General features: G+C 41.5%; 1 protein-coding gene across 2 annotated transcripts in view; it reads left to right on the top strand.

The window, feature by feature from the left end:
• Slc10a7 (solute carrier family 10 member 7) overlaps nucleotides 1–9,626 on the top strand; it is a 244,876-nt gene extending 235,250 nt beyond the window's left edge. For both annotated transcript variants that reach the window (XM_047567467.1, XM_047567466.1), the window contains 2 exons: nucleotides 4,670–4,815; nucleotides 7,119–9,626. In XM_047567467.1, the coding sequence (XP_047423423.1) occupies nucleotides 4,670–4,815; nucleotides 7,119–7,148 (176 nt within the window). In that variant the 3' untranslated portion in view covers nucleotides 7,149–9,626. The remainder of the gene's footprint in view (nucleotides 1–4,669; nucleotides 4,816–7,118) is intronic.
• The last annotated feature ends 3,424 nt before the right edge of the window (nucleotides 9,627–13,050 follow it).

The following is a 13,050-nucleotide window of genomic DNA, read 5'->3' as shown; positions in this document are numbered from 1 at the left end:
AATGGTGTCCTGAAAGAAAGTGAGGGGGACAGAGGTCTGAGTGGTCACCAAGGTGCCCAGTAAGTTACTTAAAGGCAGGTGTGTTAGTCAGCTTTCTGTCATTATGACAAAACACCTGAAATGATGAAGTTTTAAGGAGGAAAGGTTGAATTTGGTCCACAGTTTCAGAGGTTCAGTCCATGGTTACTTGGCCCCATCACTTCGGGCACTTTGGTAAGGCAACAGTACCTAATTGTGGGAGTGTGTAGCTGTGAAGGTCTTCACCTCATGGTGGCCAGGGAGCAAAAATAGAAACAGGAGGGGGCCAGAGTCCCAGTGCCCCTCCAAGGGCACACACCACGTGACCTAACTTCCCTCCACTAGACCCCACCTCTCGAAGATTCCACCATCTCCCAACAGCAGCTCGGTCTAGGACCAAGCCTCCAACACATGCCTTTGGGGGACACTCGAGATCCGAACCATGCCCTGGCCTCCTTCCTGGTTCAGCTGCACAGGGCTAGTGAGCCAATGAGCTGTAGAATGATCACTAAACCCTGAGGGAAGGAACAAGAGCCGTGCATCGCGTGGGCTTCTGGAGTAAGAAGTACCATTGATTTGCTCTGTTTTGGCTTAAAGATCAGATTTTTTAAAAATCCATGACCAGGCAACAGATATCACAGTATGGCGGGTGTAATGGTTCTTCAAAGATCCCCAGGCTCTCTCTACTGAGTTTCTAGTTTTCCAGATATTGCTGGAAACATGGCAAAGATGCCATGGAGCAGAGACACACGGCTTCTAAATGGTTGCCGCCGTAGCCTGGAGCACTCAGTACGACACCGAGAAGGCGACTCTCACTCTGCCTCTCTTGCCTTCTACCTTCTCTTTTTCTTTCTTTCTTTCTTTTTTTTGGCATACTAAACACTCACTCTTCTACTAAGCTACACCCCCAGCTCCCCACCTCTTTTTCTGTATTCTGACCTCAGAGTAAATAAAACTGCACCAAGTGGGCTCTCTGCCAAGCCTTGGGGATGGGGAGGTGGAAAGAGACTGAAAAAAATCAGGTAGAAAGAAATTTTGAGATACATGGGAGATTGGGGAAGAAATCCTAATAATTGGAAAGGAAAGTTGATCATTAAATAACTGAACAGTAAGGTAGACTTTAAGATTGAGATAAAATACAAGTTCCCCAAACAAATAACATGTGACTTGAATTGCTAGAGGCCTGTCCTCACCAGGCAATGACTTGTGAATCCACACTATGAAATGACACAGAGGATCCACAGAAGGGACTTGGGTGGGCCTCTCTGATATGCTTTTCCTCATCATATATTTTTAACTTTAGTCATTTGGTGCAATTAGTGATAGGAAATGTGATTGATAAGTAACAGGAAGGTGTTGCAGGTACGTAAAGTGGTGGGGAGAAATTCCTATTTGGAAACATCTGCACAACCACATGGATCCCACTGTTTCCATTAGCTTTTGCATCACTGTGATCAATACGACTTAGAACAGGAAAAGCTTATCTGGGACTCGAGGATTCAGAGGATTCAGAGGAGGCTGGGCCAGCCTCCTCCAGTCACGCACATCTGCCTACTGCCTGTCTGCAGTTACTACCCAGTCAGTCCATTCAAACTAGCGTGGACCAATTGGGTCAGAGCTCTCACAGTCCCGTCATTTGCCTCCAGACTTCCCTGCCTTCACAGGAGCCTCATATCCAAACCATTATATCCTGGATCCTCCTCTTTTACAAGTAAGTCCAATGACTATTGTACAAAGCAAAGCAAGTGAAGGGCACCAGGGCCCCCCAATAAAACACACTCCACCCTTTCAGTATAGAGAATTGATTCCACACTGTGGGGAAATGGAAAAGGGAAAAGGGGACCATGAGGAAACAGGAATAATAACTGTGGTAAGTAGCTAGAACTGGTGGGGACAAAGGATGGTCCATCATTGAGGTTATCAGAACCTAGCTGCTTAGAGGAGGTGGCAGAATGAGGACTCAGACCTCGGAGGCAGGGGCTGACCCCTGGGGCGGGCAGGAATCACAAGCAGCTGGAAAGAAGGGCCGCCTCCTTCCCTGCCTCTCCTCTTGCTGCTGTTGGCAGAATATTGCAGGGCCCTGGCCACAGGACTGAGGAGTCCCAGTGAACAGAGGCTGTGTTTGATGATGAGAGATCAGAGCTGAGGAATCTTCCAAAAGAAAACTTCAGAAAAATGAGCATTAAGATCCAAATAAGATGAATGCCACCAGTGTACTAGAAGCTTCTGAAGGTCAAGCCTTGGCAATGTCTTTGAATTCATGACTGCCTTGGCATGGTGGGGCATTCCCAGCAGGTATCCTCTCTTCACCCTTTTGAATTCTCAAGAGTATGGTGGTGTGTAGCAGGGAAGTTGGACAAGGTCTGCTGCCCTGGAAGGGTCTCAGGGAGTGTGTCAGGGGAATGAGTTCTCGAAGGACAACTGACTCCAAAGCTTCTTGCATAGCAGGCCCTCTTCTGCTTCCCAGGAGCATGGTGCACTTGGCATCTTGCACTGACCTTGCCCAATAGAGCTAGAAATGCAGTGTGCCAGTTACAACTTGGACCGTCACCTCACATTTCCTCACCACTGGGCAGTTTCCTCATCAGTAAAATAGTGAGAATAGTAGTTTCTATTGACTTCATGGAGTTGTAAGGATTTCCCATCAATGTGGGAGAGCTCTTGACAGAACTGAACGCAGGGCTCTTGGTATGTGCTCGCCATGATGATCATTATTAGTGCTGTCTCAAGGTACCTGCTTTATCACATTAAAGTGAGTTTCTGATGTTGCTCACGTTTAGGAATATTGTGTATTTTGCAGTCAATTTTGAACTCACTGTAGCACTACCACCTGGCAGAGTCTCGGTGGCTGAGCCCACGTTAGCTTGCTGGAGAAGGACTCAGAGCCCAGATTCTTAGCCAGGAAAGGCTATCTTAGATGATTTAGCCTAGCAGCCACCTTCTTTGAATTTGGGATCTGAAAGCCCTGCTCTGATCATTTGTAGGGACAAAATTCCTCCATCCTTCTGTGTGTTCCCCTTAGCCTCCCTTTTACTCCACCCCTATTCCAGAATTTCCTAGCATCATCCCTTTGGGCTCAGTAATAAATAATTTTTCTTGGAAACATAAGGAGTTGTGTTCGAGTGTTAATATTTTCTCATTATAATAACTTACCAAGACTAAAGTATTAGTTGATGCTTTTTGACAGTAAGTGGATTTATTTAAAGCTTTTTATTTTTTCAAAGGAGAGTTCTTTTGTGCTTTTTTGTTGTTGTTGTTGTCATTTTGTCTTTTGTTGTTTTTATTGGTGTGAAGATAGAAATTGTGCCCCAATCTAAACTTGGACTTTGGAAGCTCTAAGAGAGACTTTATGTTTGGGAAGGGTTAAATGTCTTCACTTTATGGCAATGATATGTGAGGCTGTGAAAAAGAAAGCAACCATGAAATACATTTTTGCATAAAGGTTTAAAATTTATTAGAAGGTAAAAATAATTGAAAAAGCTGAGCCTTCCTTGTTGTGTTATAAAAATTTATTTATGTGCCATCATCCTGCATGTTTAGGAGCTTGGGTCCTTTTCAGAGGCTATTCTTAGAGAAACAAGAAGAAAGCTTAGCTATTAAAGCTATTCAGCTGAAAAAGCTGACATCTATGCACAGCAATCTGAAGACCATGGCCATATTAAAACAATTGATAATAATAGTTAAACTGCTAGGGTCTGAGTTTTGTAAGCTATAGAGGCTCAAAAGGTATGTTCTGTGACAGCTGCTTGCAAAATATGCACACCCTGCCCTTTTATAATAGAATGGTGGACTGACAAAGTGGTATTCATTTGTTGGGGCTCCATTAAGACCTTCACTCTGGGGTTTAAACATTCAGCACTAATTTTGCAATTTGCCTGCAATACACAGAACTGCATGAATCTTGCTTGATGATTTTAAAGAACTCAGATCGTTGGCCAAAAGAGAAAGTGTGGGACGCAGGGTGAAGCTCAGGGATAGAGCGCATGCTTTGCCGGCACAAGACCCTGAGTTTGACCAGCACTAAAAAGAGAGAAATAGAACATGCAAATCTGTAATTACTGTTCATTTGACTAAAGTGCCCTCCTACTATAGCAGCATACCCTACATTATCTCCCTACATCCTTTAACTCCCAAAAGTGAGTGTTGGGGCTTTGAATTGGTCTCCCCAAAGACCAACAGACTGACCCTCACTACATCGCTGAGACTGGCTTTGAACTCGAGAGCTTCCTGCCTCAGCCACCCCAGCCACTGGGATTACAGGTGTGCACCACTGCACCTGACTAGAAGATCCATTCTTAACCTCTACTTACCAATGTTTTTTAGTCTTTTTAAAGCAACTTCATTATACATGATCTTCTCTCCTCCCCTCGGTAGATGGACTGCTGTTAATTTGCAGTGAGCGGTATTAGTGTCCTCAATCACGGGCAGTCTTTCACTTTCATCTGTTCCTGTTAGAGCTTAAGAGCTTTGTCCAGTGAGAGGAAGATAGAAAGGCTATTGACTCACTTGAGACCTTCCGTTCCCATTTTGTGAATACACACAGGACAGTATGTGAATAACCTCCTCCAAAGTCCTGATTTTAACGGTGTTCCTTTAGGTGAATGACAGCCTGAATTTGCCTCCAGGTTTTCTGTCTTCTTTGTTCAATCAGGAATTCCGATGCTGAAGATAGTGTTTGCCGGCCACGAGCATCTCTCCTTAATATCCGTACCCTTGCTCATCTACCACCCAGCCCAGATCCTTCTGGGAAGTGTGTTGGTGCCAACAATAAAGTCCTGGATGGTGTCGAGGCAGAAGGTGAGACTCTTGATCTGAGTTGGATCAAGATCAGATTAAAATGTGGATCCTGGATCTGAGCTGTCTTTATACTTCCATTTTGGCTAACACATCATTCTCAGGTACACATATTTTTCTTAACTAGCTATAACAATAGTGGTGCATCAATTTCCATTTGAACAGGAGATTGATTTCTAGATATGTTAAGTTGTTATATTTAAAATGCAGCCTTTAGATGCACCTTTTAATTCACTCCCACTTAAGAGTATAGCCTGGGTGCCTGGGGTACTCCAGATATGTACCCCGCTTCCTGTGCACACCATCTTTGCCCCACCCCATCTTTCCTCTCTGTCCTGATTTCACATGCCTTTCTGAGTATGGTAGAAACTGGTTTTATCTAGAATACTGACTTCATTTCTGATTTCCCAGACACATCATAACTTCTTTGTCTGGCAAAACTGTGTTTGGGTGTTAAAAAAATAAAAATTAAGTAGCAAAGGAGCCTGCACATTATTAATTTCAGCACACTTAACAGAGTCTGGCCACACATTTGCTCTTTGTGAATTTGATTTCCTAAATTATTAACCATACCGAGTAAATCAGTGATTCAAAGAAGTGCAGATGATGCATCAAACATGGGAACACTGCTAGAGCTTGCTCCTTCTGGTGACTGGGACCTATCAGGACTTATTTTTGTCTATACATGAGGCAGTGACTGTTACCAGGAGATTTGTGGGAAGAGACATCCAGTGATAAAGCACACTGTGTCGTGTCCCCTGCTGTTCTAAAAGCAAAATGGCCACAGTACCCATACTGCCCATTGAGCTGGGTGTTCTGAGCAGGTCCCATTCTTGGTCAGAGGAAGGACCTTGAGTCCACCTGTCTGGGCCCAGAGCCTGTTGACAACCACATTCATCAGACTTTGATTCCCATTTTACAGGGTAGGACAAGGGCTCAGATAGTTGAACCATTTGCCAAGGCCCTGTGGGTAGCTTGGTCATTGCAAGGTGTAGGACGTGGGCCCTATCTGACCCCTCTGTCTTTTTCAAACACCACAGTAACACTCCAGACAGAAGTATGATATCACTTCTAGAAGGTTCACCCAAGCTAGACCCTCAGGGTCCTACCTGAGAAGGTTAGCCTATCCAATTTATTCACTAATTCCGTTAGTTAACAAAATATTAGTGACTACTGTTCTGTCAGGTACCACTCCAGGCTCTGAGCCTTTTACTCAGAGTCAGTAGAGTAGTAGTTTATTATCTTTTTATTCCCTCTACTCTTCATCCCCTTTGAAAACACTTTTATCTTTATTCTTATGTTATCAATGTGTATGTGCATTGCGGCTCAGAATTTACACGTGTAAATTTCAACAAAGACTGAAGAAAACTGAAAATCTTAATACCCTTATCAACAATGCATAGTAATAGTGAACAACAAGTTAATCAGAGTGTAGTTTTTTCCTAAATATTTCAAAACTCTGAGATTTATTCTATAGAGTAACAGAAGCACTTCCAAAAGGGAGACTAAATTGGGCAGTGCTGTTTGTTTTCCCTTTGAACAGAAACCCTGGTCAACTTGGAATAATTCAGAAGGCCTAGAATATTTGACCACTAAAATAAATACACAGAGTCCATCCTTGGGATATCCAAGAGTATCCCAGAGGCATACCTCCTCTGCTTTGCAAACGATGCTGATGAGAGCGAAAGTCACCATCTGGTGCAGAGCATAACTGTCCAAGTAGCCAGGCTAGTTGGGGGGCAGATGGAAAAGTCTGCTGGCCAGTGAGGTGGGCATGTAAGTCTGTATGCATCGGTTTGGATTATTGGTTATAGAATGCATCTGGGTGGGCATGCCAGTCATTTTTCCACTACTATAACAAATACTGAGATAATCAACTTATAAAGAAAAAAGATTTGTTTTGGCTCTCACTTTTGGAGGTTTCAGTCCATGACCAGCTGGCCCTGTTGCTTTGGGCCTGTGGAAAGGCAGCACATCATGGTTGGAGAATGTGGTAAAGCAGAACCAATTCACCTCATGGCCAGGAAGCGAAAAAGAGAAAAAGGAAGAGACCAAGTTTCCACAGTCCCCTTCCAGGGCATGCCCTGAAGACCTCCCACTAGGCCCCACCTCTTAAAGGTCCCACCACCCCCTAGGACCAAGCTGGAAACCAAGCCCTTAACACACAGGCCTTTGGGACATTCCAGATCCAAGGTGTAGCAGTGGGCTTCTTCCTTCTAGCAGTAGAAATTCCCTCGTGTCCGTTTCACTTTAATTTCACTGGTGGATACTGTCCAACTCTGAACAGCGTGTTTCCTTTCTTACAGGGAGTGAAGTTGACAAGGCCAACAGTATAACAGAGGAGGCACCTTTCCGCAGCGGTGTATATATGTACAGGCTTGTACATACAAACAATCCGGAAGACTTGTACTTGTGAATGTTGCTTCAATGCATATTTTATTTTTTTACAGAAAAATATGATACACCTGTTCAAGTGCCTTAAAATGTGTTCAACAAGAGCATCATCTCCAAAACATACTCTGTCGGCTACTGCCAAGCGGTGCAGTGTTTTGGAATTCGTTTTCTCCCCTAACGCTGAAAGCAGTCCTGGTGAAAGATGGAGAGCTAACGTCTTTTTCCTGTGCCACCCTTTTGTGCAGTACCACTCTGTAAAGTTACTGTAATGTTGAAATGAGGTCACACCGTCAGGAAAACACCCTCTGATGACAGTGAAAACTTCCAAAGTCTTACCCGCGCATACTTTGATTCACTGCGTGATTCTTTTTTTCTACAACTGTGACATGTCTCTTCCTTATCAACTCAGCAGGGGTCATGGATCCAATAGATGCTGAAAAGCGTAAGCTATCTCTGCATTCCTTGACATCGTTTTTTTTTTTTTTTTTAGACATTCCTTCAAATAGTTTCCACACAGAAATTCTTCAGTCCCATCAGAAGAGATTGTGGTGTTATATCTTAAATTTATTATAAGGTGCTTCAAAGAAAGGGCCTGATGTTTGAGTTATGAGTGAAGCACATGAAGTTTTGAGGTAAATACAGGATTTCGGGAGGTTTAATTATATTGTGATATGTTTTTCCTCTTTCTTCCATAATTTCTTTCTCACCTGTTTTCTCCACAACTTGCATGCTCATAACAGCCAAATAGGAGACACAAAAATGTTACCATCCATTAGACAGCAGCAACAATTAATAGTGGATTATATTCACATTCCACAACTAAGCCCAAAATTCCTTTCCTGTTACAAAGATGTGCTGACCCCTTTCCAAATTGCCCCTTTTCTCTGAGAAGCAGCCTGTTACATCCTTGGGTTAAGCACACTGAGACCATTTATTGAAGAGAATATCCTTCTCAGATTTGACAAATGTTTGTAACATTTTTTAAAAAGTTAATCGTTACTCTTATGTTGAATAAATGAAAATAGAAAAGGTCATAGATGCAAACAAATGTTACATGTACACATTCTGTCTAGCCAGATGGAAAGAAAGACCCAGGATATGCAAGACCATTCATTAAGCAAAATATCAAGTAAATTATGCCCAGTCGGGCATCAGCTTTCAAAGGAGTATCCAATATTTGCCTTTGTTATGGCTGGAAGGAGTTTAATTGGACCCAGATAGAGAATAAAGCAATATATTGAGTTAAAGGAACCCTTTTTCTGTGTTTTCTACACACTATTTTGTCTCAAGTCTTTACGTGACCCTTCTCAGTTTGACAAATGACATTGGCATCCTGGGTCTCACTGAGACTATACTTAGCCTCAGCAGCTGTGGGTATAACCCAGAACAACAACAACAAAATCATTCCTTCCAAACTTACCAAGTTTATCAGCAGTGTAATTATATTATTGTCACTACCAAGTCTCATCTTTTGTTACTTCTGACTCATTCAGAAGTCACTGAAGCTCACAGATGTCACTCAAGTTCTGAAGCTAGTGCCAGACCCTGCAACAGTCTGTACTAAGCGGACTGTAGTGTACACTGTTATCGAGAATTACTGTCTGAAACACCGGTAATTTTTGCTTGATATTATCGATGCTTACCTAGGGAGCACAGAAAGTTTTTCCTGTTTTCTTCCTACAAGCTTCTTGGAATTGTAGAGTAAATGGAAATGTCTTTTCTGTCTCACTGTCTGAGCTATTGTAAAAATCTTTCTCCCCTTTTATTTGAATACTGAATATTTCCTTCAACTTACCTACCTCTATTGTCTAACACCTATAGTAGGTGTGATTATGGGATAGAATTCAACTGAAAATGTTATAATGTTTTATCTTTTGCTTTAAAAATGTGTTTTATTTTCAAATAATCCTCTTTACATAGTGAATTTTGTGATTTTAGTGCTAGATGTATGGCTATTTCTGTTTTTCACAAATGCTGTAGCATATTTTTCCATAAAGAACAAAAAATAAAATAAAATAAAATTTTATTTTTAATTCATGCTTATCAGGATTTAATTATTCAGAGCCTAAAATATTTTATTATGTTTATGCACTGTTGAGCTGTTTAATGCAGTTTCGTCCAAATGTATTTATGAAAGAAATACATTAGAGTATATTTATGTTTAATCATTTTTCCACCTGTGTTTTTTCAAATGCTTATGATTTTTTAAGGAATGATAATGTTGATCTTTATACATATTCTAAGTTTTAAAATTTTGTGGATTTTTTAAAAAAATTCTTCTCTGTTCTGTTGAAAAGTAATGCACCTCTGGTATATGTTCAGTGTTTATGCTAAATACCAAATTTTTTTCAAAAGATGGCTAAATAATGAAGTGGATTATTTATGATGAATGCAAGATGAAAATAATTCTATGATTAAAGAAAGAGATGTTTGAGAAATCTCAAGAGAATCTGTGGCTTGTTTTCAACCTGATTTCAGATGCACTCCGACGCCTTCCCAGGGGTGTTTGGATTCTCTGGAGCACAGTGGCCCACTTGTGAACAAACAGAGGTGGTTTCAGTCTCCGGGATTCCAAATCCATACTGCCACCATAGCGTGACGTTAAAATTCAGAAGCGGCTCTTGCTTTTCCATTAGAGATAGATTTTCTCTGCATCAGAGTTGAGGACCAAAAGAACAACACATGCAACAGAAAGGACAAAATTTAAGTGTTCTGAATGCCAGCGACGCTTGTCACATTTCGGAGCACCAGGGAGGCAGAAACTTTAGCAAGCTTTTCCCAAACCCAGTGCTTCTTCCTCGAGCAAGTTACCTTGTATAGAGCTGCATGTCTTTGTGTCCCTGTCTCTTCTGTCTTCTTGTCTTAGATATCCTCTTGCCCGGGAGCCTGACAGAAATGTCACCTCCCCAGGGAAGCTTTCCTGGCTTCCCAGCAGTCTTCTGAAGCCCTTGAACATTCTGCATCCCGGTCTCCTCCTCCACTCTGGAAATTCTCTTTTTCTTCTGTGCCTCACACAGTGCCTGGCTCAGAGTAATAACCAAAAAAAAAAAAATTAAAAAAAAATATGCATGGACTTTGCAAATTGCAGGATGGAGCCTTCCAAATTATGAGAGCTGTTCCCTAAGCAGAGATTGTTAGTAATTTAGAAGGAAAACTGACCTTTTTTTTACCACTACTCCTATTCTGAATAAAGCCAGGATGCTCTGTGCAGAGCTGTTCAGAGGAATGTGCTGCTTCCTCACTGTGTAAATATTACCTCTCCCCCACGAGACCACAGGTGTGACATGCACACAACTGTCATCTTACCTGCTTTGACAAAAGTATAACCCCTCAATAATTCAGGCCAAGTAATGAATCAGGTTAGGTCGATATGAATTAGTACTTTATATACATAAAAATAAAAATTCTTATAAAAATTCTCACATACTATTAAAACTAGGTAAAAATTATCATCATCATTATGTTCATCTATAGACAACAGCAGATCTTCTGAGATGTGCCTCGGCGGCTTGCAACATCCATCTCCCCTTGATGGCTGTGTAACCTGACAGAAGCGTCCTCCTCTCCATTTCCTCTGGTTAAGACTGGCTCCAACTGGGCACTGGGAAGAGTTCAAAGGGGATTCACGTATTTCCTAGACAAGATGCACCCCAGAGAGCAGGAAGGAGAGGTAGGAGAACAGGACTCTCCCGGGCACACTAGAGAGAGGTGGACGATACAACTGGGTAATTCATTGGAGACTAAATAGAAACGGTTGGTAGACATGTTTCAAAGTATAGGAAAGGGAAATAGACACCTAAGTGAAATACCATTTTTCACCTATGAAATTGACATAAAGTTTAAAATTTAATAATTTCCAAATAGGGGAAAGAATGGGGGAAAGGGCACTCATGCCTGGGTAGTAGAACCTGAGCAAGATGAAATTGGCAAGAAAGCTGTTTAGCAGTATCTTCTTTGCTTTTTCTTTTCTTTTTTTTTAGCAGTATCTTCAACGCAGTTCTTTCATTTCCAGAATCTACCTTGCAGAAACTGCACAATGACCTATTGAAAAGAATGTTTTCAGAGCATCAGTAAGGCTAAAAACACCACCCAATTCCCCAAACAGGGAAATGTTTAGATGATCAATGCTATATCCTAGGAATGTTTTTGAGCCATCAAAAGGCGTGAAGGTAGATCACTTTGTAATAACAATAGATTATTGAGTAGGAGAAAAAAATAAATTTCAGGAAAAATACCAACTTTTTGATCCTCTTTCATCTCACATTTTATCAAATATATGTTACAAAGGTAAGGACACAATATAGTTAAAAAGTTTGGAAAGATAATTATAACTTATATTTATTAAGCTCATCCTTTATGCCTGGCACTATTCCAAGTGCTGTGCATTATCTCATTTAACCCTCTCAACAGTGCTATAAGGTAGGTAGTATTATCAGATGAGAAAAATTGTCAAGGTCTAAGTGGCTGACTCAGAGCCACAAAATGAGTAAGTAGGATCATGTTACTCTGAGGAAACAGGAATGCAAAGGAGATGTTTAATTTTACATTTTACTTTAGTCACACTTTGATGGGGTTATAAGCATATAACCCAAAATGGCACTACTTCTGCTACTTCTTGGGGAAATACCATAATTCATGTCAGCCCTGACCCATTTATCAACCTGAACACCTCTTTTTGTAGAAGAAGAGGAGGAGGAGGCAGCCGTCTGAAGACAGTAACTGAACTCATGTAGGAAATGCCTGGCACATTCTTAGTAACCTGCAAAAGTGGCCGAGGTGACGGTGGTGGTGGTTTTTATCATCATCTTTCATAAGTTATTTGTTACACGTATAAGCTACTTTTGGCAATTCTAAAATATCTGCCTTCCCCATCTCAATCCCCACCCCAAAAAAAACAACCTTAGTAAGAACATGTTTTATATTAGAGGTGTTCATTCATTTGGACAAAAATGAACTACACATTTTCAACATTCACCAAGAGGTCATATAGAGGAGAAAAAGTGGAACCTTTCAGTAATAAAGATACCAAATCATAGGCAAGCAATTCTGTTTATGAGATGATCAGAAGAATGGAAAGTCCCAGAAATTTGGGGGAGAGAATACTTTTTGGGGAGAGAACATGAAATTCATTCCCAAGCCATGACTGTTTACCCAAATAAAAGTTAACATGTATTCAGATGGGGGGGGGGGGGTTTGCCATGCCAGGGGGCAGCCCTCCCATTTGTAGCACCTGCCCATTTCTGAGGTGTAAATGCTCCACACTGGCTGATTTCAAGCAACATGCTGTTATCGGAGGCAGAGTTAGGAAAAGGTGTGTGCACAGGATCGGCTCTCATGACCCAGCATACCTCCGTGCTACAGACAGGTACTAAGTTCCTTACAGTATTCATTAATTATTTCATTGACCCTCGGAGATGTACCATTATTATCTGTGTTGCACCAATAAGGAAACTAAGTCCAGAAAGGTAAGTAGTGAGTCCAGGCACACAACTCCTACAGTGGTGGAGCTGGGATTCGAACTCAGATTTTTTCTGACTTTAGTAGCCTACCCATCTAACCACTAAGTAGACTTCTTTTCAGCCTCTAAATCACAGGGTCCTTGCAAGATTTATTTTCTCCTATTTGAAAATTCTGGAAAGTAGCAATGATTCGGATCTCTACTTGAGTTCTGCCACCTAGGTTTTGATAAAGACCTTTGCTCTTTCATATGACATGCATCAAAAGCCCCACAACCCAGAAATCCCATACAATGGGAAGGAAAGAGACTGGGGTTGGTGGCATACGTACCAGGCCTCAGAGTCCACTGGAAGGGAAAGATGACATGCTAGGGCTGAAGAAATGGAT

Source organism: Sciurus carolinensis, chromosome 10, assembly GCF_902686445.1.
Source record: "Sciurus carolinensis chromosome 10, mSciCar1.2, whole genome shotgun sequence".
NCBI classification, from domain to species: Eukaryota; Metazoa; Chordata; class Mammalia; order Rodentia; family Sciuridae; genus Sciurus; species Sciurus carolinensis.
Note: the sequence above shows the minus strand (reverse complement) of the source record. Positions and strands in the feature narration are given on the sequence as shown.